Raw genomic sequence first — 23,479 nt, 5'->3', positions numbered from 1 at the left:
TGTGCAGTTTCAGCAGGAACATGTTTCCTTGTGTAAGAGAGGAAAAACACTATAATTCATGTCAATGAACCACCAAAGACATTATACAGAAAACTCGCCAACTGTTAAATGTCTTTTTTAAGCCGAAGTTGCAGCAGCAGATGGAAGACACATTATGCACTCAGAGCAATCCTCATCCTTCACATTCTTTCAGCCCAGTGTAGGAAGTAAAAATGACCATCTTTAGAAATTAACCTTAGCCTATATTTTCAGATAACATTATTTCCTTGCATCTTGTCACAGAGGCATATGGGGATAAAAAACAGGCATGATGATGGTATTTAAGTTACAGTAATGGCTCTAATAATAGTGTACAGAAATCTATGTCTGGAGCCAAAAAGGTATGTCTCCCTCTCACTTAAGAATTGACCATTGAGTTAAACCAGCATTTTAAGGGGTGGGTTCAGGCACTCAAGGACTGCTGTGTCTCCCAACTCGGTGGAGCATAGAGAGCACACAAGCTGTGGGTTACAGCTTCGTTCAGACCATGAGGGGATCCTTTCAGAGACTGGGAGGGAGTGAAGGTTGTTCCCTAGGTCAGCATTAGCTCTTAAAAGTCGTTTTGTGCCATTTCTTGCCCCTCACCCCTCCTTGTACCAGAGCCACCGAGGTAATTGAAATCCAGTGTTTTATGAAAACTGGAAGTGTGTGTATTGGGCTGAATGCCTTTCCCTTGTGCTTTGATACATGATCTACTGTTAATAAATACAGAAGCTGGAAATGAATGGGGTTTTCTCCTGCTTTACTCAACAGTGGTGTCGAGTATCTGCAGGACTGCTGAGCTCCTGCATTCCTCATCATTTCGGGCCATGAAAAAAAAACAAAAAAACGACTCATGCTGCTGAGTCTGTGTTTCACATGTTCATGGAAGATGTGGCCGAACTCTTTTGTGAGGAGTTATTCCACTGCACAAAACAGTGTGGATTTCAACTTGAATCAAGTCGAGCCTGCTTAAGTTAATGATACATTTTTAGGGGTATCTGGTCATTAACAAGTGTGTCAGTCACACTGTATTAAACATGCCAATGCTAAGGAATCAAACTTGATTGATCGCATTCATAGATTGTAGTGTTGTTTTATGGGTTTTTCCTGTACCTTAGGAAAAGAGCAAAGTTCCATAAATCTAGTTACTTTGTTGCAGCTGCGAATCTGTTGTTGATTACAGTAAAAATGAAGCATGGCTCTTAAAACTGATAGAGTTTCCAGATGGTAGATACTGTATGAGAGAGAAAGAGCTTAGAAATACTGTCTGTGCTTATTGTATGTCTACATTGTGCATCTGCTCTTGAAGGGGTATAATATATACTGTAGGTTAAGTGAGAATATGAAGACAGCCTGGAAGGAGCATCTGTTTACATACATAATATAGAAATATGTCTCTCTGTAGCTATTTTCATCTTGAATTTCTGTATTTATATAAAATAATCTAACTTAAAGTACTGAGACATCATCTTTATCTTACATTTGTTAATATATTGTTTAAAGTTAAAAGAATGTGCCCCCTTTAAAAAATGTTTATTTACTTATTGTTGGCAATGAGGAAGTTGATACCACTCTCATCCATGTCTGTTCAGTATTAATCTACAATGAGTACCAGGTTAGCTTATCTTAGCACAGTTACTGGAAATGGAAAAACAGATAGCTGGTATTGTCCAGCTGTAAGAAAAAGTCCAACTACCAGCACCTCTATATTTTAACGTTAGTCCTACTGTGTTCAATCCTTACCAAAACTAAAATGTAAACATAAAAAAAGTACCAAATGTATAAAAATGCAGATTCCAGGAAATAAAAAGATTTTTTGCTAGGTCTTTACTGCTACTGCCCTTAGTTGCTAGTTGTTTTAGGGTCTTTCAGTTTTGTCTTCAGTAACTGTCGTGCTGGGTTGAGATCAGATGACTGACGGGCATTGAAAAATATCAAGTTTCTTTGCCTTGTGGAACTCTTTGGTTGCTTTTGCAGTATAGTTTTGGCTCATTAACCATTTGAGTAGCATGTGTAGCCACTGTAGTATATCAGCGGTCACATCTTCAGTCAATAATAGTGACGCGGTTCCACTGAGGGCTGCACATGCCCATGCCGTAACATTGCCTCCACCATGTTTAATAGGTGATACGTAATGCTTTGGATCGTGAGCTGTTTCAAGCCTTCAGCTTACATTTCTCTTCCAATCATTCCATTACGTTAATCACGGTTCCATCAGTCCAGAGATGTTTTCTGGCAATGTCTGATCTGCCCTTCTTGTCCTTGAGGGTAACTGCGGTTTGCACCTCGTTGTAAACACTTTGTAGTGACATTTCATGAATGTAACTACACTTGATTGAGTATTCTTGACTTGGTTTGATGTTGTGACGTTGCTTCTATTAACCATGGAAATGTGATCATGCACTTTGTTGGCCAGTGTTGCTGAGTTTTTTAAGGAATGTATCAGATTGTTGATTTAACCACCACTACATTTTTTGCCATTTTTCTTGTAGATTTTTTTTAGCCTAATGATGGTCTCCCTCACTTGCACATACATCTCTTTGGGCCTCATTTGTTATGAAATAGCAATGGAGTAGGGCTTGCCTGCTTGGGGGGACAGCGGTCCTAGTATGATAGTGAAAAAAGGCAAAACTACAAAAACTCTCTTTGCCCAAAGAAAATATTAAGCCAACTGTAGGTAGGTTTCGGTGCAGCTTGTCAGGATTTGTCAACCAGCGCAAACCAACTGCTGTCTTTAGCTTTATATGTATTTTAGACTCTGTAAATTAGATCATTGTTTTTGTTCAAACACGGCCATTATTGGCACCAAGCAGACATTTAACTTGATATGAGCAGTCTTATTTATACCTCAGCAGGCTGCTGCGGGAAAAAAAACTTTGTTACAACTTGTTCTCTCTGTAACATTCAGTTTTTCTTGGTGTCCTTGTAGTAAAATACAACACTGTTGTTAAGACAAACCGTTCAGTTTCCATCTTTCTGAGGCTGTGACATTTGAGGTTGATGTCTGTGGTCACGATCCTATGGTGCGATGATGTTATATGAGATTCCCACTAGAGTCTTGTGGTTTTAGCTATTGTCTTATGCAAACGCTGACCCTAAAATGGTGGGGGGTTACAGAACTCAAATCTGCTCAAACGCTTTAAAAGCCTTTTGATTTACTCTGGATGTTGACTAAATTGCTATAATCGTATTATTGAATAATGTTTAGCAAAGTGTATTGCAAGTCAGCATTTGGACATATTCGTTTTTTTCCTTTGTGGTTGAAACTTTGCAGTAGCTTTCCGGGGTTTTTAGCTTTTTATAGCAAGGCATTGAGACATGGAGGAAAGCAGGTTGTTATGCAGACTGATCAAAAAAACCAAGAGATAATGATACACAAGATGCACAGATGAAAACGAAGGTGTTGCTTTGTAATGTAAGTCTGAGCTCTGTGCCGTGGCAGCCTAGGCAGTGGGTGGATCAGAATCTGACACATGCACAGATAAGTGTACTTGTCCAAACCCTCACACAGAAGTTTCCAGACATAAGAGATGTGCTTCTTTCATGTATTTCTTCCACATCTGTACAGATAATTAGAAGTGAAGAAGACACTGCGTGTTACTCTGTTATGAATCTTATTTCTGTTATCTGCAATTTAACTTTTAAACAACTGAGTCTTATCCTTAACTTTCTCATTGTTCAACTTCACAGTCTGTAATTAAAATCACTGTAGTCTGAGAATTTAGTTCCCGAGGGTTCTAGGTCATACAGGGGTAAAATGAAGGTCAACATATTCAGAAAACCATGTAAACTTACCAGTATGATTTCATCGAAATCTTAGTCACCATGTAATTCTGCAAGATTGCTGTCTTGGCAGTGGGAGACTCACAAAACAGCTGCTTCTTTTGTAATGACCTCAGTAAAAGGTTTATGTCACTGGGAAGAGTGTACAAGTGATAACCCTGTCAAATATGATGTTGATATTATCCAGAATCTAAGAATCAAGTTCAGCTCCCAGCCCTATAGAAAAAAAAATATTCCAGAGGAATTATCATAAGATGACACACATGTATCAATTATTGGTGGGTTTCATTTTTAAATCTAATAGAGTTTTTTCACCACATGGTTCCTAACAGCTGTGTTTTTGTCATTTCGTGTTGCCTATACACAAATGCTATGGAGCAGTGAATGAGTGCATGCGATGAAAGACGTGAAGCAGTTTTTTCTTTCCCCACATTTCATATAATTGCAAGCTCTGTGATATAAACCTGCCACGGCCAGCAAATCAGCACTTACGTAATGTGTGTTTTCATTTTAAGGTTACTTTTATTGCTGCCTTTGAGGTACCGTGAACTCAGCCTAAGCACCTGCCATATAAAGGGATGGATGAAAAATACAGACAAAGCCACCCAAGCCATCAGTAACAACGTGTATTCACTCAGGTCGTTTAAACTGACGCCGTGTCTTTGCACCATATTTAGATTCAGACTTTTATATTCAGCCCAGCGGTCACATTTAAAGTACATTCACACACTTTATCCTTGTGGGTGCTTTCGTTCCTATCAGTTGTCACTTCCCTAAAGTGAACCTGACATTTCCCCCCAGCTGCAAAGTAAGTGTGAACATGGCAGTTTGCAAATGTAAAGATTTTTTTTCGTCCTTTGAGTTGATTATAGAGATTTTCTCCTGCCAAGCTGACCTTTCTGTATAATGGTTGATTTAGTTTAACGTGCAATTGATGTAATTGATCTTGCCCTTCCCTGTTCATTAAACTCGGCACATCAGACTTATTTAAATGCTTTCAGTGACTTAATGAAGCATTGCAACATTTTCCTGTCATTATTTTGACACTAATTACAGTGAAATCCTCAGTTATGTTTAAAATACGGTAGAAATTTGTGATCTTCTAACAAGCTTTCAACTCCACAAAATAGGATCAACATATTAAGTCCATCTCAATGTTGTAGATGCCACTTTGTGCTTTTTTGTGGTTTGCTTTCTCCTGATTTATTGACATGGGGTTTTTGCTCAAGCCAAAGCTTTGGTGAGCGCATTACATGGATTGTTACATCCCTGAGCACAAGCCAGCTCAGTGTTCAGAGCCAACCAATATCCGCCTATCTAGACCCACCCTTACTTTATGCAGAACAGGCCCAGAGCCCATCATGTTTTTGTTGTACAGCTAGGCAAGTTAAGCAATTAAATAAATCACCCTTGATATGAATCACAGAGATTGCACGTGTAAGTGACCAAGAGGCTTGGAAAGATTTTCTCTGTTATTGCTTCCACATAGAAAGCCAGTGGAAATATTAGTCTGTCAGCAGGACATCTGTTGTTTTTCTAAATTCCAGTTTAATTTAGTGGACGAACTCATATGGCTAGGGAGGCGATCCGATTCACTTTATGTAAGTCATCAGAGTTTGCAGTTGCCAGCGTCAAGCAGATATTGATTATGTAATCATAACAACTAGGGATGCACCAACATAGGTGATCAATGGCAGAGGCCCATATTTATTTATTTATCTGTGTCATATCAATTTTTAAATGGCATTGGATGAAGAGTGAAACACTTTTGAAACTGTTTTGGGTCAGATAGTTTTTATAATGAAGAATCTTTAAGTTTTCATGACATAGAATTAAGAACAAACAACAAAACAAACAAAAGTATCAGTATCGGCGTGACTCACAGCTACTTCATTAGGTACACTTGTTCACCCGTGCAGTCAAATGGCAGCAGTTTAGTGCACTTCAGTATGTAGACATGATTAAGATTAAGTTCAAACTGTGCATCAGAATGGAGAAGAAAGGTGATATAAGTGGTTTTGAATGTGCCAGATGGGCTGTTCTGAGTATTTCATAAACTACAGATCTACTGGGATCTTCCCACACAACTATTTCTAGGATTTACAGAGAATATATCCAGTGAGCAGCAGTTCTCTGGTCAAAAACATCTTCCTAAAATCAGAAGTCAGAGGATGATGGTCAAATTGCTTTGAGTTGATAGGAAGACAACAGTGACTCAAATAATCACTTGGTAGAACCAAGCTATGCAGAAGAGCCTCTCTGATGCCCAGCATGTTGAATCTTGAAGCAGATGGACTACAGCAGCAGCAGATGACCACACCGCTGCCACTCACTTCAGCCTCACTATGGACTCACCAAAATTGAACAATAGACGACTGAAACGACATTGCCTGGGCCATGAGTGATGAGTCCAGTTGGATGGTACGGTCGGAATTTGATGTAAACAACACGAAAGCATGGATCCATCTGTATAAAAAAACAATGCATAGGAGAGGTTTGAACCAGCTGTGAAATGGAACACTCCCATTGTCTTTATGGGTTGTCCAGACAGCTGTCAGCCATATTGTCTTCCTGTTACCACAACAAAGTGTGTCTGTGTGTCACTATCCGTGTGTGTGAGGCATGCCACATATAGGACAGTTTTTTTTCCATCCTTGTCAATCAAGTCTTTCATTGAGAAACAACACAGCCTCTCAAGTGCAGAGTCCTGATATAGAAATATACATATGTATTTTTAATGTTTTAATATGCAGAGAGGAAATGTTTGATTTAGCAAAGATTCAAATGATCTCTTTAGTGTATGAGGGGAGATGATAACTATAAATCATGTTTACTTTTTTCTTAAAAGCATAAAACTTGATACAGTTGAGCAGTGTAACAGAATTTGAGCCTTAAAAAACAATTACTTGCCATGGCATTCATTTTAGTTTCCAGCATAATAAAATGTGTTTTGCATTCTTGAGGAGTTCATTTCCACTGCAGAGTGCTTCACACTTCTCCTCTGTGATTGCAGCAACACCAAACTTAACTTCAGTCAATCTGGTGTGGAATAATTTACAAAGGAGGAATAATAAGTGGAACAAATAACCCACCTAAGAAACACTGGTGCAGCACCTTAAAAGAGCCCTGCATCAAAAAGGACAATGATGGCTTCAAACACTTGAAGTGACATCAAATACGCAGTCCCCAATAGATTGGGACTGGATTTGGACAAGCAATTGGAGACCAGTATGGTCAGCTCTGTCTGAATGTAATTTTACATCGCACCAGTCCCCAACAACAGCCATCTAAGAATCCTGCAACATTCTTGAGATAAACCCAACAGTCAAGCAATCTCGGCGACAATTGCAGGGAAAAAAACCTCAGTTTAAGAGGGAGAAATTTTAAGTCAAAACAGGCACAGAGAAAAGAGAAGAAAGAAAAGAAAAGCAAGTCGCACCAACTTTGAACTCTTGGGGGAAGGATGCATAAAAGGCTGCTGTGAAGACTTTGGAAATGCAAGGTTTCCTTAAAGAGCAGAGCTCTTTGGATGACACAGGGATGCAAATGGTGAAGAACAGTTTAAGAATATAAACAAATTTGCTTCTGAAAAAACATATTTCAAGTAAAGCTTTGAACATATTCTTTTTAGGTCAAGTCATTCAGGCCATATTGAGTATTGTAGTCTTTACATTCATATATATATGTATATGTGTGTGTATATATATATATATATATATATATATATATATATATGTATGTATAAAAAAAAAAAAACACCCAGCACGCCCCTGCGGGCGGTTTATCCTTCAAGCTCGGGTCCTCTACCAGAGGCCTGGGAGCTTGAGGGTCCTGCGCAGTATCTTAGCTGTTCCCAGGACTGCGCTCTTCTGGACAGAGATCTCCGATGTTGTTCCCGGGATCTGCTGGAGCCACTCGCCTAGCTTGGGAGTCACTGCACCTAGTGCTCCGATTACCACGGGGACCACAGTTACCTTCACCCTCCACATCCTCTCGAGCTCTTCTCTGAGCCCTTGGTATTTCTCCAGCTTCTCGTGTTCCTTCTTCCTGATATTGCTGTCATTCGGAACCGCTACATCGATCACTACAGCCGTCTTCTTCTGTTTGTCTACCACCACTATGTCCGGTTGGTTAGCCACCACCATTTTGTCCGTCTGTATCTGGAAGTCCCACAGGATCTTAGCTCGGTCATTCTCCATCACCCTTGGGGGCGTCTCCCATTTTGACCTCGGGACTTCCAGGTTATACTCGGCACAGATGTTCCTGTACACTATGCCGGCCACTTGGTTATGGCGTTCCATGTATGCCTTGCCTGCTAGCATCTTGCACCCTGCTGTTATGTGCTGGATTGTCTCTGGGGCATCTTTACACAGCCTGCACCTGGGGTCTTGCCTGGTGTGATAGACCCCAGCCTCTATGGATCTTGTACTCAGAGCTTGTTCTTGTGCTGCCATGATTAGTGCCTCTGTGCTGTCTTTCAGTCCAGCTTTGTCCAGCCACTGGTAGGATTTCTGGATATCAGCCACCTCCTCTATCTGCCGGTGGTACATACCGTGCAGGGGCCTGTCCTTCCATGATGGTTCCTCGCCTTCCTCCTCTTTCTTGGGTTTCTGCTGCCTGAGGTATTCACTGAGCACACTGTCAGTTGGGGCCATCTTCGTGATGTATTCGTGGATGTTTCTTGTCTCATCCTGGACTGTGGTGCTGACACTCACCAGTCCCCGGCCTCCTTCCTTCCGCTTAGCGTACAACCTCAGGGTGCTGGACTTGGGGTGAAACCCTCCATGCATGGTAAGGGGCTTTCTTGTCTTGATGTCAGTGGCTTCTATCTCCTCCTTTGGCCAGCCTATTACCCCAGCAGGGTACCTGATCACGGGCAGGGCGTAGGTGTTGATTGCCCGGATCTTGTTCTTACCGTTCAGCTGACTCCTCAGGACTTGCCTGACCCTCTGCAGGTACTTGGTGGTTGCAGCTTTCCTAGCGGCCTCTTCATGGTTCCCATTCGCCTGCGGGATCCCCAGGTACTTGTAACTGTCCTCTATGTCTGCAATGTTGCCTTCTGGTAGTTCAATCCCCTCAGTTCTGACTACCTTCCCTCTCTTTGTTACCATCCGACTACACTTCTCCAGCCTGAATGACATTCCAATGTCATTGCTGTATAGCCTGGTAGTGTGTATCAGTGAATCGATGTCTCGTTCACTCTTGGCATACAGCTTGATGTCATCCATGTACAGGAGGTGGCTGACAACCGCTCCGTTCCGTAGTCGGTATCCGTAGCCAGTCTTGTTAATGATCTCACTGAGGGGGTTCAGGCCTATGCAGAACAGCAGTGGGGACAGAGCATCTCCATATATATATATATATATATATATATATATATATATATATATATATATATATATATATATATATATATATATATATGTATGTATATATATATATATATATATATATATGTATGTATATATATACATATATATACATACATATATATATATATACATATACATATATGTATATGTATATGTGTATATATATATATATATAGCAAGGATTTGTTATATATTCCACGAGACGTTCGGTCGCACGTTGGAGTCAGTCGATCCTCTGGGCGGTCTGACAACCATCGACGTGCTCACTGCAATCAGATATATATGTATATGTATATGTATATATATGTATATATACATATATATATACATATATATATATATATACATATATGTATATATATGTGTATATATGTATATATATGTGTGTATATATATGTATACATATACATTAACTACATACGTACATACGTATGTATCCATCCATCCATCCATCCTACACACCTTGCATGCATAGAAATGGTGTGCATAGAAATGCATAGAAATCCTATGATTACAGCATCTCGGACTGTAATGCATCTGTTTTCTGAAATGCTTATCTGTCTAGGGGATAGACCCTTCCCCAACTTACATTAGATGAGTGGCAGGGTAAACCCTTACCAGCCAATCACAGGACTAACAGACAACCACACACATTCGCACCTACAGCTAATCTAACATGCATGTCTTTGAACTGTGGAACATAGTTGAAAGTAGCCGAAGAAAGCCCACACTGTCACAGGAATAACTATTAAATAAAAATGACCAAGTAAATGACCAAGATTATCATCAGGTTCGGTGAGGTGGAAGTGTTGATCATTAGCAGCCTCCCATTGCGCCACCCTCACTGTAATCAGTGACTTTCAAAAGTCAGTGATTACAGCTTTGGCTAGGAAATATGATGCAAACCTGGAGTTTATAGCATGCCACTGCTTTTTTTAGGGTCCATTTTTAAAATGAGCATTCTTTTGTACTTGCTTCTCTCCAGCTGAGGCATCTGTCATAAAGATGTAATAGCAATGCTGTCATACCCAGGAGAATGAAGTCAAATCAGCTGCAACCCTGCAAATGGATATCTTGGCTTGTAGGATCACTTCAGCAGTTTCCTGCCCACTGATTTCATGACTGATCCTGATGGAACGCAGGTCAAACAAGACCTCGTCACGGGATGAGCCACAGCCAAGCAGTGTGTCCTCTGATGTTCTTGGTCCTGCCCTTAGTGATAGATTTCTGTTGGCAACACAATAGAATTCATCATATTCATGTTCATTTGTAGCTGTGATTTGAGATATTTTATCCAGCTGAGGTTTAATGAGTAAAACAAAGAGGAAGTGATTAACGGGAACATGCAAATGTCATCTGTCTTCGTCTTTCATCTCTCTTTCTGGAGGCTTATTCTGTCTACTTTTTCTGGTGCAAGTCTTATCATAGGCTCAACCTAATGAGGAAGGTTCAAGAGCTATTGCAGACCTCTGAAAACAGTTGGATTCCTTAAAGTGAACTTTAGGCTACGCTGATTTCTTGCTATCAAATTCATTGTTTGAAATGCAATTTACAACCTCCGTATGTTTCCATAGGTTGGTGGTTTGTCAGCACTGCAGAGGAGCAGGGCTGGGTCCCTGCTACCTATCTCAACTCTCACAGTGGCACACGGGATGACTTGGAGCTGGGTGCCTCTAAAGTTGGGGAAGGTAAGTAACTGCAAACGCTTCAGTCTTTGCCCACCCACACACGTTCGCACATGTAAACACAACCTCACCCACTCCACTGTACCCACACACAGAAACCACTTTTGCCCTCAATCCCCGGTCTTTGATCCGTGACAAAATAGAAAAACCTCACCGCTGCTGGTCTACGCTAACAACTGAGGCCGGGCCGGGTGAGCATGTTACTCTGTCCGCTTGCCATCATAAGCACATCAGAACAGAGTGTAGATTCAGACCTGGGTAAACATCAAGGAGGAGGGCCAAGAGAGGCCAGACCTCAATGTTTCAAAGGATGCGCTGTGCAGCACTGCACTGTACAGGAAAGATACAGTGCAGTATTAAGTGATACGCCCACCGTGTAGTGTAGCTCATGAAAGAGGCGTGTGTTTTCATTGAATAAAAATGAATATTTCTGGAGTCATGCTCTTTAAATCATGGTTATCGTTAAAGAAAGAAAGCTCTGACATGACTCACGCTATTTCATGCAATGTCTGCTTACCATTGAAGATGATGGATGTTAAGTTTCGTGAGGTTACTGGAGCCAGAGAGGGATCCAAAACAGTCGTAGCATGCACACCTATGAAGAGTTTGGTTTGCCAGAAATGCGAAACTGACGTGTGAAGCTGAAGACAGCATCCAACTGCCTTGATGGCCCTTTCAGATCCTGTTATCAAGCCATCTATGAGCGACTAATGCTGTCTCATTCCCCAAGCATTTTCAATATTAGTGGAGAGAGCACTTTAATCGTAGGCCAGAAGAGCTCAATTAGTGTCAGATGCACAGACTTTGATCGTTTTGGCAGGTATTGCAGCAACTGCAGGATATTTGTAAGATATATGCAACATTGTGTTAGAGAAAACCCAACAAACTGGAGGTACGGAAATAATTAAGTTGCATATTACACTTCCAAACAAACATCAAGATTTTCCAGCACTCTGGCCAAACATCTTTTTGCTGCACAACTGGTGTAACAATGGGACTCAGGATCCCTGCGGTGTTGTATATCTTATGACTCAGTGGTGGAAGAAGAGAGTGAACACACAAGGCTAGTCAGTATTAATGTTTTGCATTATGTTAAATAAGTTAAAATGCCCTTTTCTCCTCTCAGAATACAACAAATGGATAACTACACACAGGCCCATGGCTATATGCAAACCATGCACTCATATCTTCTTTTTTGGAGTTATCTGATATCTCTTTACTGAGTTAACCAGTAGGGGTGTTTAGGAAGGACAGTCTGTCAGTGTAATTAATGTTTATGTGTCTCATTAGTCTTGGAAATGGCATGAACCTCTTAAAGCAACTCTTTATCAGTTCTGCGGTCTTCAGCCGACTGTGCACCACCACATAGTCACTTGGACCCCTCCCCAAGAAAACAACAACATATTTTTCAAAAATTGGTTTTCCGATTCTGATAATGATAGTTGTTGAAAACTCAGACATCTTCTGATTTGAGTTTACCCACTGATGGAAGCGTAAACAAACCCTCATCCTCCTTGTTTTGGTATTATTTTGTTCAAAAGTCATCATAATGCTTTTGGGAAATACGTTCGTCTGCTTCCTGGCAGAAAATAAGAGGAAAACAATGATACTGCCAGCACCGACACAAATGATAGTCATGTATTTCTGGGAGTGCAGCTATTTACCTTAGTCCAATATATCTGCCTACCAGTATTACTAAACACCTTATTTTTGCTTTGTTTAGTATGTGCAAACAGTAAGGTGTGGAACAATAATGTGTGACTTTATGGAGGCGTTTTGTGCTGAATTATTTCTTTCCTCTGAGGCAACTGGTGAGGAAAATAGACTGGCGTATAGCCACCAGTAAAATGGCAAACTGATGTACTTATACTTTGGTTTTTGTGAACATTAAAGAAGCAAAATAAAATGTATTAACTGGTAAGATGCTGAGTCTTTGTGTAAAGTTTAGCTGCTTTGTGAGTATGATTCAGACTTGAAATCTTTTATAACCAAATGTTATGACTGTCTCTTTAAAATTTCTATATAAAAAGGATCTTGTTTAATGTCTGAACTGTCAGAAATCATTTCCATTTTAGCCGTTTTACATATAAAATACAAGGAAATGTGGACCCTTCTAGGTGCACATCTCTAACCAGCTCTCAGCTGCTCCATTAATTGGAAGGCAATATGCGTCCCACATGCTCAAACCTAACAGGGGGGGGGGAGCCTCTGTGATAACAACATGCTAATTACAAGCCACAGAGAAGATGTCTTGGTTTTTAACACTTCTTTTGTAACCTCCATCCACTCATACTAACTGTCCACCATGTTTTGCGTTGTGGTCGTGTTTTAGTGTCCTCCATGTAGCTAATAATGGATCCATGTCATTTGTGTGTTGTGTGTTTGTGTAACATTTGTGCTTGCTCTTCATGTCTCCATGTTTGTTTGATTGTTCCTTGTCATCTGGTCGCCGTGTGTGTGTGTGTGTGTGTGTCAGTTACTAAGCGACACAAGGCTCATCTGAAGAGGCTGGACCGGAGATGGACGTTGGGGGGTGTCATCAGCAGGCAGCAGAGCCGAGGTGAACTGAGAAACATGCTGCATCGCCTCCCTCCTTCCTTCCCTCCCTTCTCTTTTTGTTACTGTTGTCCTCACCCCATCTCATTTATTGTCTCTTATCACATGACTCAACTTTTATCACATGCACATATTTGTTCAGTCTTGCATCCTGCATTGTCCTCCAGCAAATGCATTTATCACGAGCCACAATCCACAACTAACCACTAACTGACGTTAATATGAAACGGGCCTGGAAAGCAAAGGTGAAATCAGCAACTTTATATACACTAATTATTGATGCTAAGCTCAAATTATGCTACAAAATTGCTCCACGTAAGCGTTTTTATTATAATTATACTCCGCATGCCAAAGCCAATCGTCTCCAAATCACAGAGGAAAAAAAAACAAAAAACTACCCACTCATCTGAAAGTAGTTGCGTAATAGACTAAGGAATGCCTTATGCTGCAGTTTAGAGCCATATTTTATGTTTTATGAGCAAATGAAGCGTGTATGTAGATCTGTAATAAGTGTGTGTTCTGTCAAAGTGTGGTACAAACAGACATTTCTCTCCTGGTTTGGTGCAGATAGCAACCAGCATTGACTGATAAACAAAGAGTCTTATTAATCTTCCACTTAGTTTGCGAGCAAACTTGCACATGTTTTTCTTACCGCGGCCAGGGGTTTTCTTCACAAGAGATGCATTTGGATGGCTGACAGAGGAGCAAGGATAGGCTATTGAGTTCAGCCCAAACTTTGCACTTGGCAGTGCATGCTGCTCTCTAGAGTGGAGAGAGAGTAGTTTCCACCCCATGACTGAAATTCAGCTTTGTGTTTTGTTGTTTTTTTTGCTGACTCCACATGAACACTTTATAACACCGATGCATGTTGTGGTTACCATAACATCTGATTCAGAATTTCCCTTCATTGGATATTGTTGAAGATTGTTTGAAAGAAGTTGGTAAGAGGCAAACGATTTAGCAGCCCCAACACAAAGTGGCCGGAAGAACCAGGGAAAAGGAAAAATAAAGCATTCAGAAAATATCCTGTACCCAACGAGTTTGAAAGGACTTACTATCCCCACAGCCATTTAAGCTGCCTACACAACCTTGGAAATGGGTGGAGAAAAGGAAAACAGAATAATTTGTTACCACAGTGTTGATTCCTGTGAACTAACTGGGAAAACGGCATACAGAACAGCACTTTTTTATGTGCTCCTCTCCTTTTTTATGAGCACACCTCTTCTCCTTGTGTTCCCTGTGTTTAGACAGGAATTGCCATAATGACAGGAAATGATGACTTTGCTCTGGCCCTCGGCCTCATGGGAATGCATAAATCAGCGTGGTGCCTCTGCTTTCTGTTATGTGCTGAGTTAGGAGATACTCCCTGTCGAAAGGACAAGGACACTTTTAAGACACTAGTTTGACCCATGTGCTGTAGTTTCCCATGGTCATGTTATAGAACTAATTACGTTCTGTCAGTGGAGCTGAAAATGACCACAAGGTTTTTATTCTTGGCTCTACTTGAGTGGCGCTGCATGATTCACAGTTCATAATTATGCTTATGTGTTTTATACTGCACTTTTGTGCAGCACCTCAGTTCTTCCACTGCCTGAAACATTTCCTCTTACTTTGGGCAAACTTTCTTTTGATTGGCTGTCCCTCTAAAACAGAAGGTTTGAAAGAGGAGGCTTCTGTGCTGAGATGACCCTGTTCAGTGTATCTGCTTTCACTTATTTTCATACAGAACCAAGACTAAAATATACTTTCACATGTCATTAAACCATTTTGGAATATTATTTTGTCCACACTGGCTGCAAGCAGAACATTTCTTCAAATGCTTTGCAATAAATAAATAAATAAATAAATGAATAAATAAATAAATAAACTATATTCTTAGATTTAGCTGAAGCTAACAGGAGCTTCATGCAATCTGAGGGCTTAAATCAAGCGGGTCAGTTGCTTTTTTTTGTTTTGTTTTTTTTAAGTTGGCCTTTCTGCGTGCCTCATTTTCTCTTTCCACAAACATGGGCATTATTCTTATTACAGAGATATATTCCCTCACTTACATGAAAGCACTGCTATCACATGTGCATACTCACTGTGTATATTTAGTATTATTTTAAGACTCAGAAGCAATGTGTACCTATTCTGCACCACCAGGGTGCCCCACTGCTCCTTATTTGTGCTGGGAATCAGACTGGAACTCGTAATCCATTACCAGTAATAATGATGCAAACATTCCAAGTTACAACGGATTTTATTGCTGTGTGAGACATTGCTAAACAGTTGCTAACACTGCAGCACATCTGTGTACGTTAACGACATGAATTAATTATGTCCTGTAGTTATTTCTTAGGTAGATAAAGAAAAATTTATAGACAAATCCCACGTGCCAAAGACCATTTGAGCACATACTCACACATCTGCCTGAAAGCACATCCAGTCTGTTTCATCTCACAGGTCCGGTGTATCTCAGGGTAATCTATCATTATATAGTGCTTCATAATGTAATGTGTCATCTCATTACTGAAGTGTAGTCATAAAAAATTCAAGTCTATAAAAAGACTTTAGGCTAAGAGTTTTCTGTCTTATTTTTTCGTTTCCATTAAATATTTTGTTTTCGGAGATCTCGTTGCTGTCAAAATCTGAACTCATTCTCTTTTGCAGAAGAGAAGTACATAACAGTGCAGCCCTACTCGAGCCAAGGGAAAGATGAAATTGCTTTTGAGAAAGGTGTCACTGTGGAGGTGATTCAGAAGAATCTGGAAGGCTGGTGGTTTATCAGGTACAGTACAGCTCTCCTTACTTGCTTCTGACTCTTTTTTTTTCTTCGTTCTACAATATTTTATCATTTTCTCCTCCAACTTACTTCACAGGTACCAAGATAAGGAGGGCTGGGCTCCAGCATCTTACCTCAAAAAGATGAAGGATGAGTTCTCTCCCCGTAAGAAGACTGTGACAGGCCCAGTGGAGATCATAGGAAACATCATGGAGATCAGCAACCTCCTTAACAAGAAAGCCTTAAGTGAGAAGGATGTACAGACTGAAGGTGTCCCAGAGAGTCCACAGGTCGCCAGGAGGGAGATAAGCTTGCCAATCCCCTGTGCTGACTCCAGCCCTGTTAATGCCCCACAGGATGGAAAAAGCAAAGCAGAGCCTGCTTCACCCGCTATAGCCAGAATTGCCCCACATCGGGTAGAAATTGGTTAGTCATGCCCTTAACATTTTTTGTCATAGTGACTTGAATATTATCAAGTGTGGGCAGATATCTTTTGAATCTATGGTATATCTATGTGAAGCACATTCATTAAATGTAACCAAACATCCATTTGTGTGTTTTCTGTTATTTTCCCACAGGTTCTCCCATTCTCAGGCAAAAACCTCCTCCTCGGAGAGATGCAACCCTGGTAAGAGTGATGATATTTCAGTTATCCATCTATCCCTCTATACATGTAATTATTATTTTTGGTTGATAAAGGTCAGAAAGCGTGAAAAAAGGGTGTTAATAATAAATGTATACAACTTGTAAGTAATTATTAATGATTTTGATCATTGTTGAAGAACAAACCAGTAAATCTTTACTTAAAAAGACACATCAAAGGGAAAATGTTACTGCATTCATCTCAAGTTAATGAGTGTGCACGAGACTTTGTTACTGGTGACTTTTCCTTCATAGAGACATTTACCAACATACAACAATGTGTAACTGAAGAAGTATTCACATTGTTTAAGTTAATGTCCTGTCCATCTACCAACATATTTAAATTTTTAAAGATAAAAGTACCCATTCTGATAAAAACAAACAAACAAAAAAACTCCAACCCTTATGAAAGTGACGCTGATTCAATCTGTAAGCACTATGTAAGTACCGGTACCAAAAAAAAGAAGATTTATTCATAACACACGGGAAAAGACCCAGGAAAACCGTGTTAACGATAAAAACGATAAAAAATACCGATAAAACCCTGAAAACCATAAATTTCACACCCAAGCCTCAACTCTTGCGGCCCGTTACCAAACAACTCACGGACCGGTACCAGTCCAGTCCGTGGCCCGGGGGTTAGGGACTGCTGCTATCGAGGATAACCACCTTATGTACTGCTGGAAACAGTGTATTATTTATTATTATTATACATTTAAATAATGTGGAGAAAAAAGTTACCATAAGCGTCTTAAATGTAGGGGTTTGAATATAAACTACAAATGCAGATGCTGTTTGTTTCTTTTTTAATCACTGACAATAAATCTAATAGAGCCCATTTTTTATTCATGTAGGGATTTCAGTTGCCCTCTCCTCCAGAGCCCCCTACAGTTGAAGCAGAGTATTACACCATTGCAGATTTCCAGTCCTGTATATCCGATGGCATCAGTTTCAACGGAGGACAAAAAGCTGAGGTAAGCACTCTTTATTTTAAGGCACAAGATTACCATAAACATCAGTCACATATCTCTTGCTCAATAGCTCAATAACACCTCTGAAATTAAAATGTGTAAAATGGGTTCACATAAAGACAAAAATATACTTTTTTTTTTCTTTGGAAATGTGTTTTAGGTCATTGAGAAGAACTCTGGTGGCTGGTGGTATGTCCAGATAGGAGAAAAGGAGGGCTGGGCTCCCTGCTCCTACATTGACAAACGTAAAAAACCCAACCTGAATCGTAGAACAAGCACTTTGTGCCGCCCAAAAATTCCACCTCCAGCTCCACCTGTCAAGAAACAGGACTCAGTGGAGACCGCACCTCCCAGCAGCCCTGGGTCTGAGGCCCCAGAGTCTCCTGTGTCTCCTGGTAAGCCTGTGTATGAAGAGCCAGAATATGATGTCCCTGCCATTGGCGATCTGGATCTGGAGTCTGAGTTTGAGTTTCTGAGGGGAGATAGTTCCTTGGTAGATGGAAAGAATGAGGACACTTCCTCAGAGAAGGGCTCTCACATGTCCTCAAAGCCTTCACCAGCCTCATCACTCCACAGTGCCTCCTTCAAGATGGGTGAGTCATTTGAAGATGGCCACGAGGCAGAGGGAGAGGCAGAAGGTGAGGAAGAATGTATCTATGAGAACGATGGCTTTCGACCATTCAGGGAGACCCCAGAGAGGCAGTGCAGCAGGGACTCCAATTCTTCCAAGACAAATGTCTTGTCAGAAACTGGCAAGACTGCACCCCCAACATCCGGTGGACGGAAACCTGCAGGTAATAAGCTCAAGATCGACTTGAATGGGAGCTCATTTTCAACCAAAACTGATGAGGCATCCAGTCCAAAATCTGCCTCCACTGAGTCCACTCCAGATCTATCTAGACTTAAGAAAGACCCGGAGGAAAGCAAGCCATCCTCATCCACCAAATCTTCGTCTAAGCTAAGGCCAGTGGTGAGGCCCAAACCACAGCTAGCAAAGAGTTCCAGTGCAGAGAAGATGGACATCAGCACATTAAGAAGGCAATTACGGCCAACGGGACAGCTGAAGAATGGTACCAAAGCTAAAGGTGAGGACTCGGAGACTGCTTCAGTTATCTCCTCTGAGGACTCCTTCTCATCTCAGAGCACATCAGATCTCTCCTCCATCTATTCTAAAGGCAGCCGGGGAGACTCTGACCTGGAAGGTTGTAGCCTGTACCGCACCACAGACCCTTACGAGAAAGTCCAAGAGTCTGAGCTTAGCTTTCCTGGTGGAGTGGAGGTGGAGGTGCTAGAGAAGCAGGAAAGTGGCTGGTGGTATATTCGCTGGGGAGATGCAGAGGGTTGGGCTCCAACTTATTACCTGGAACCTGTCAGGCCACAAGATGACACGGCAGGATCCGAATCCGATGGCACCCCGACTAAACCTGGAAGCCTTAGCAAGTCCAACAGTCTGGAGAAGAATGAACAAAGGGTGCGTGCATTGAATAATATTAACCAAAACCTAAAGAAGGTCACCCCACCCATCCCCTCCAAGCCTCCAGGTGGTCTCTCCAAACCTACGGGTTTGTTTGGCTCGTTCAAGCAGAACAGCACCAAGCAGCAGCAGGTTGTCAGACCGCAATCTGTCTTCATCTCAGCCCCCATCAGAGACGGTCCCAGCCCTGTTGGCTCTCTCAGGAGAAATGAGTCTCTCAACTCAACAGACCACCCACGCACCAGCCCCACAGTGCGACGCAATGCCTCCTTTGGCACTGTGCCACGCAGTTTGGCACCAAATAACATAGCACTCCCCAGCAGGAACAGATCTGGTACTGGTAGCTCTGAATCCCTTGGTGTCAGCTCTCAGAAGAATGCCCTACCTGTATCTACAGTGAAACCCAAGCCCCACATCATCCATAACAACCTCAGAGAGGTTTACGTCTCCATAGCAGACTACCCTGGTGATGAGGAGACGATGGGATTTCCTGAGGGGACGAGTCTGGAGGTTCTTGAAAAGAACCCCAATGGGTGGTGGTACTGCAAAGTTCTGGACAATGGCAGACCAAGGAAAGGATGGGTGCCCTCAAATTACCTCGAGAAAAAGCACTAGCACTCGTGTATGGAGCTGGCAGAACTCTGGACATGCGTGTAAAGACTACTCTTACAGACTTATTTTGTAAAAAAAAAAGAAGAAGAAAAAACCGCTAACTCACGGACATTAAATCGGGACTGAATTCCGGTACCTTTGCCAAAGCGAGCAGCCCCATCAAATTTTAACTCTGTAATGAAACAAGGCATCTGGTAATATGAATCTACACGATACAGTGCCTAAGACTTTGCATCAGGAACAATATATCGGGACTTAACAACAGCCAAAGACAACACCAGAGAGTGGAATAGTGAGTTAACGATATTCTCCAGTGGTTACCTTTAACTTGAAATAAGACGTCATTTTGTGTCTACTCCTTGAACCCCTTTCTGTTAGTTTCTAACATAATTTTATTAAACACATTTTAAGAATTTAAAGCTTACTGCATGTTTGAAATGATTCATTATACTGACGATGCCTTGAGCTGTTGAAATTAAACCTTTTTGTAATTGTTATTTTTTACAGTATTTCCTAAAGAAAATCTCTGTTGTTGCCAAAGCTGCTTTGTGTTAGTCAAATCTTGGTGCTGCATGTTCTTTTTATATCTCTTTATACTGTATGTCACCTTCATGTGAAATATTTTATCCATTTAATTATGTAATTTTGTCCTCGTGAAATAATTTGCAAGCATTTTCTCTCCCTTAAAGTTCAAAACACTTACAGCAGAGCACCCTTAAACTTTTTTTTTTTCATTTTAGAGGCAAATTTTCCAGAATTAGAGCTTTCCAAAAGCTCAGTGAAAATGTTGTAAATTCATTACTTAATAATTATGTTAATACATGTTTTATTATTACAAAGGCAAAAGTCATTTAAACCTTTCTAAAGTGAACTGCTCTATTAATTATAATAACATTTTGAATTTCTGCTGGGCAGTAAATTTGACAGTATTCTTTTCTTTGGGGGGACGCTCACCTTCTCACTTTTGTTTGATGTTAACTGTTTGATCAGTGATGATAACTAAAGTGCCAAAAGAATTACTTTAATAAATGCACTTTTGAACATTCATTTGCTTTTTATCTGGTTTTTTTTTTATTTTAATTTTTAAATTTTACCTGTACTTGCTGTTTTCCTGCTCCTGTGGTTCCCAACATGTGAAAAATGAAGTACACCCTTAGTGCTTTCACAGGAATTAGCAAGAGCACTTAGAGAGTGCATGTCCCCCAAAGGGCGAGGGGTATACTAAAACATTGATGTTTTATTAGTTTTTTTCTTTCTTTTCTTTTTTTTTTTTAAGTGTGCTTACACCTCTCTTCAACCACTTTCATATGATATATTACTCAATATGTGGTTTCTTAATTTGCTCTCAACTTTGACCTTGGGTGCTAACAGTGAAGGTCAAGGCCCCCAAGGCCCAGTCCATTGTTGTGAAGTTTGAATGCAATCTATAAAAAATATGAAGTTTTTACCGATTTTCACATTTGGTCTGTTCTTGACCTGATTGTCACCAAAATGACATCAGCTTGCACTGTTATTGATATCTACCATCACAGACAAGCAAACAGAACAGATTAAAGACTCCCTCCATTCGGGGGAGAAAAGGGATAACTAGCAGCCAGGTAATGCTAATAAAATGCAATTTATTAACTGTTTATTAACAGTTTGCTTGTCTGACGCATTCATGTGTGTGTTAACACAATGGCACAGTCTTCCCAGGAGTGGACAGTTTAGCAAGTTTACCCCAAGTTACTGCAAACAAACCAAGAGCTACATCTTAGATTCTGCAGGCCTCAGTTATCATGTTAGATGTTAAAGTTCAGTGAACAGTTTGAAAGATTGTCAGGAGAAAGCCTCTTCTGTCTAAAAAGAACATGGCAGCATGGAACTATTTTCTTTGGACAGATGAAACTAAAGTGGAGATACACAACATACCAACACAAACACCTCATACCAATTGCCAAGTATGGTGGTGGAGGGGAAATGAGTCGGTTTATTTTGCTGCCATAGGACCTGGGCACCTAATCGCTGAGTCTATTGTGAACTCCTCTGAATACCAAAGTATTCTAGAGTCAAATGTGATGCCAAGCTTGGCCAAAATTGAGTCATAAACAGGACAGTTTACTTTTTTCAGCCATTCTGTTGTAGAATGGCTGAAAAAGAAAAGAATCAAGATGTTGCAGTGGATCTGTCAAAGTCCAGACCAGAATTTAAATGAAATTATATGCTGGGACATAAATAAATGCTTCAAAGAACTAAAGAAGGGTGGGCCAAATTTGTTCATCAGCACTTTAAAAGATTGCTGAAGTCATACAGAAAAGGATCCCTTCAAGTTATTGCTGCTAAAAACTGTTCTAAAGTTCTTTGAAAACTGTCTTTTTCACATAACTGCATTATTGAATAGTATTAATTATGTAAAACGGGATCTACATATAGTATTCTGATACTCCTTAAATGCCTCTAAAATGCTTCATTTTTAATGTTTTTTTTTAACATTTTTTTAGGACCTATCAAGGAAGGAAAAATAACGAGTCATCTTTCACACATATCAATTTAGAAAACTGATATTGTTGTAAAAGCGATAAACCAAAATGAACTTATTCCCGTCTGCGTTGCAGGTGTGTTTAGGGGCACTTCTTTATTGTGAGTGAATGTGATCATTATCATCTGAGCAGATCGAGAGCTAGAAGGGCACACTGAGAGGACATCCTCTCCCAAGTCCAATACCTTGTTTCACAAAAGCATTTTGATTCTGGACCCACCCACAAAAGGTTTTTTCTCTAAATACAGCTCTCCACCAAGTTTTATAAAATTCCAGTGGGTAGTTTTTTTTGTATAATCCTGTTAACAGGTGACAGAAAGTATGATGAAATTTATTACCAGCCATAATCACTGGCAATAGGATACCCCTCAGTTCTCTTTCTACCTGTAACTCTGTAAAAGATCTCAGTATTGGATGTGTTTATATCTAGTTTCATTCCACATCTGCATATATATATAGCTCTAATACAGCTCAAGTGTTTTACCAGCCAGATGATTTCATTCAAATAAATTAGATCATCCTGGGCTGCTTAGGATTCCATTCATTTCTAATAGACAGCAGTACTGCTTTAGGAGAACCTGCATGTTTGACATTGGCTTTCATTCTGCGGTTGCTGAGCGACTTAATTTAGCATCAACTCGCAAAGCAAAAGTTTAAGTTACCAGTCTGGAGACGTATAATATTATCGCCTTCAGCTGCAATCAGAGAAACACCAAATCAAAACACTGGAGTGGTTTTCCAGTGTCAGACTCTGCATATTGCTGATATATTGGATTTGATTCCGGAATTGTAATAAGATTTACCACCCACAGGAATTTAATGTGGAATATGTCCATCCCACTGTTGAGACCCGTGCAGTCATTGGCTTGGAACTAATTGTGGATGTCCATTCATCATCTTTATAACAAGTTAAATGTGCACAATTGCGTGCATGTTTATTTACTTGTGAATGCAAATGAGGAATCACATGGGAGAAGAAGGGAATGCATTACACTATCTGGGACTTCAAATTTAAAAGCGATGTGTCCCTCATTGTGTCACCACAAATATCTAAAGACTAGCTAATAGTTTATGATGATGAAAT

General features: G+C 40.5%; 1 protein-coding gene across 2 annotated transcripts in view; it reads left to right on the top strand.

Annotated features, from left to right (window-relative positions):
• The window catches only part of LOC100700527 (SH3 and PX domain-containing protein 2A), a 61,521-nt gene extending 40,597 nt beyond the window's left edge, over positions 1-20,924 (top strand). Inside the window, exons 8-14 of one of the 2 annotated variants that reach the window (XM_005474228.4) lie at positions 10,751-10,864; positions 13,338-13,421; positions 16,067-16,184; positions 16,276-16,604; positions 16,757-16,806; positions 17,675-17,794; positions 17,952-20,924. In XM_005474228.4, coding sequence (XP_005474285.1) covers positions 10,751-10,864; positions 13,338-13,421; positions 16,067-16,184; positions 16,276-16,604; positions 16,757-16,806; positions 17,675-17,794; positions 17,952-19,880 — 2,744 coding nt within the window. In that variant the 3' untranslated portion in view covers positions 19,881-20,924. The remainder of the gene's footprint in view (positions 1-10,750; positions 10,865-13,337; positions 13,422-16,066; positions 16,185-16,275; positions 16,605-16,756; positions 16,807-17,674; positions 17,795-17,951) is intronic. The other variant, XM_005474230.4, reaches the window with a different exon arrangement.
• The last annotated feature ends 2,555 nt before the right edge of the window (positions 20,925-23,479 follow it).

This window comes from Oreochromis niloticus, linkage group LG13, assembly GCF_001858045.2.
Source record: "Oreochromis niloticus isolate F11D_XX linkage group LG13, O_niloticus_UMD_NMBU, whole genome shotgun sequence".
Lineage (NCBI taxonomy): Eukaryota > Metazoa > Chordata > Actinopteri > Cichliformes > Cichlidae > Oreochromis > Oreochromis niloticus.
Note: the sequence above shows the minus strand (reverse complement) of the source record. Positions and strands in the feature narration are given on the sequence as shown.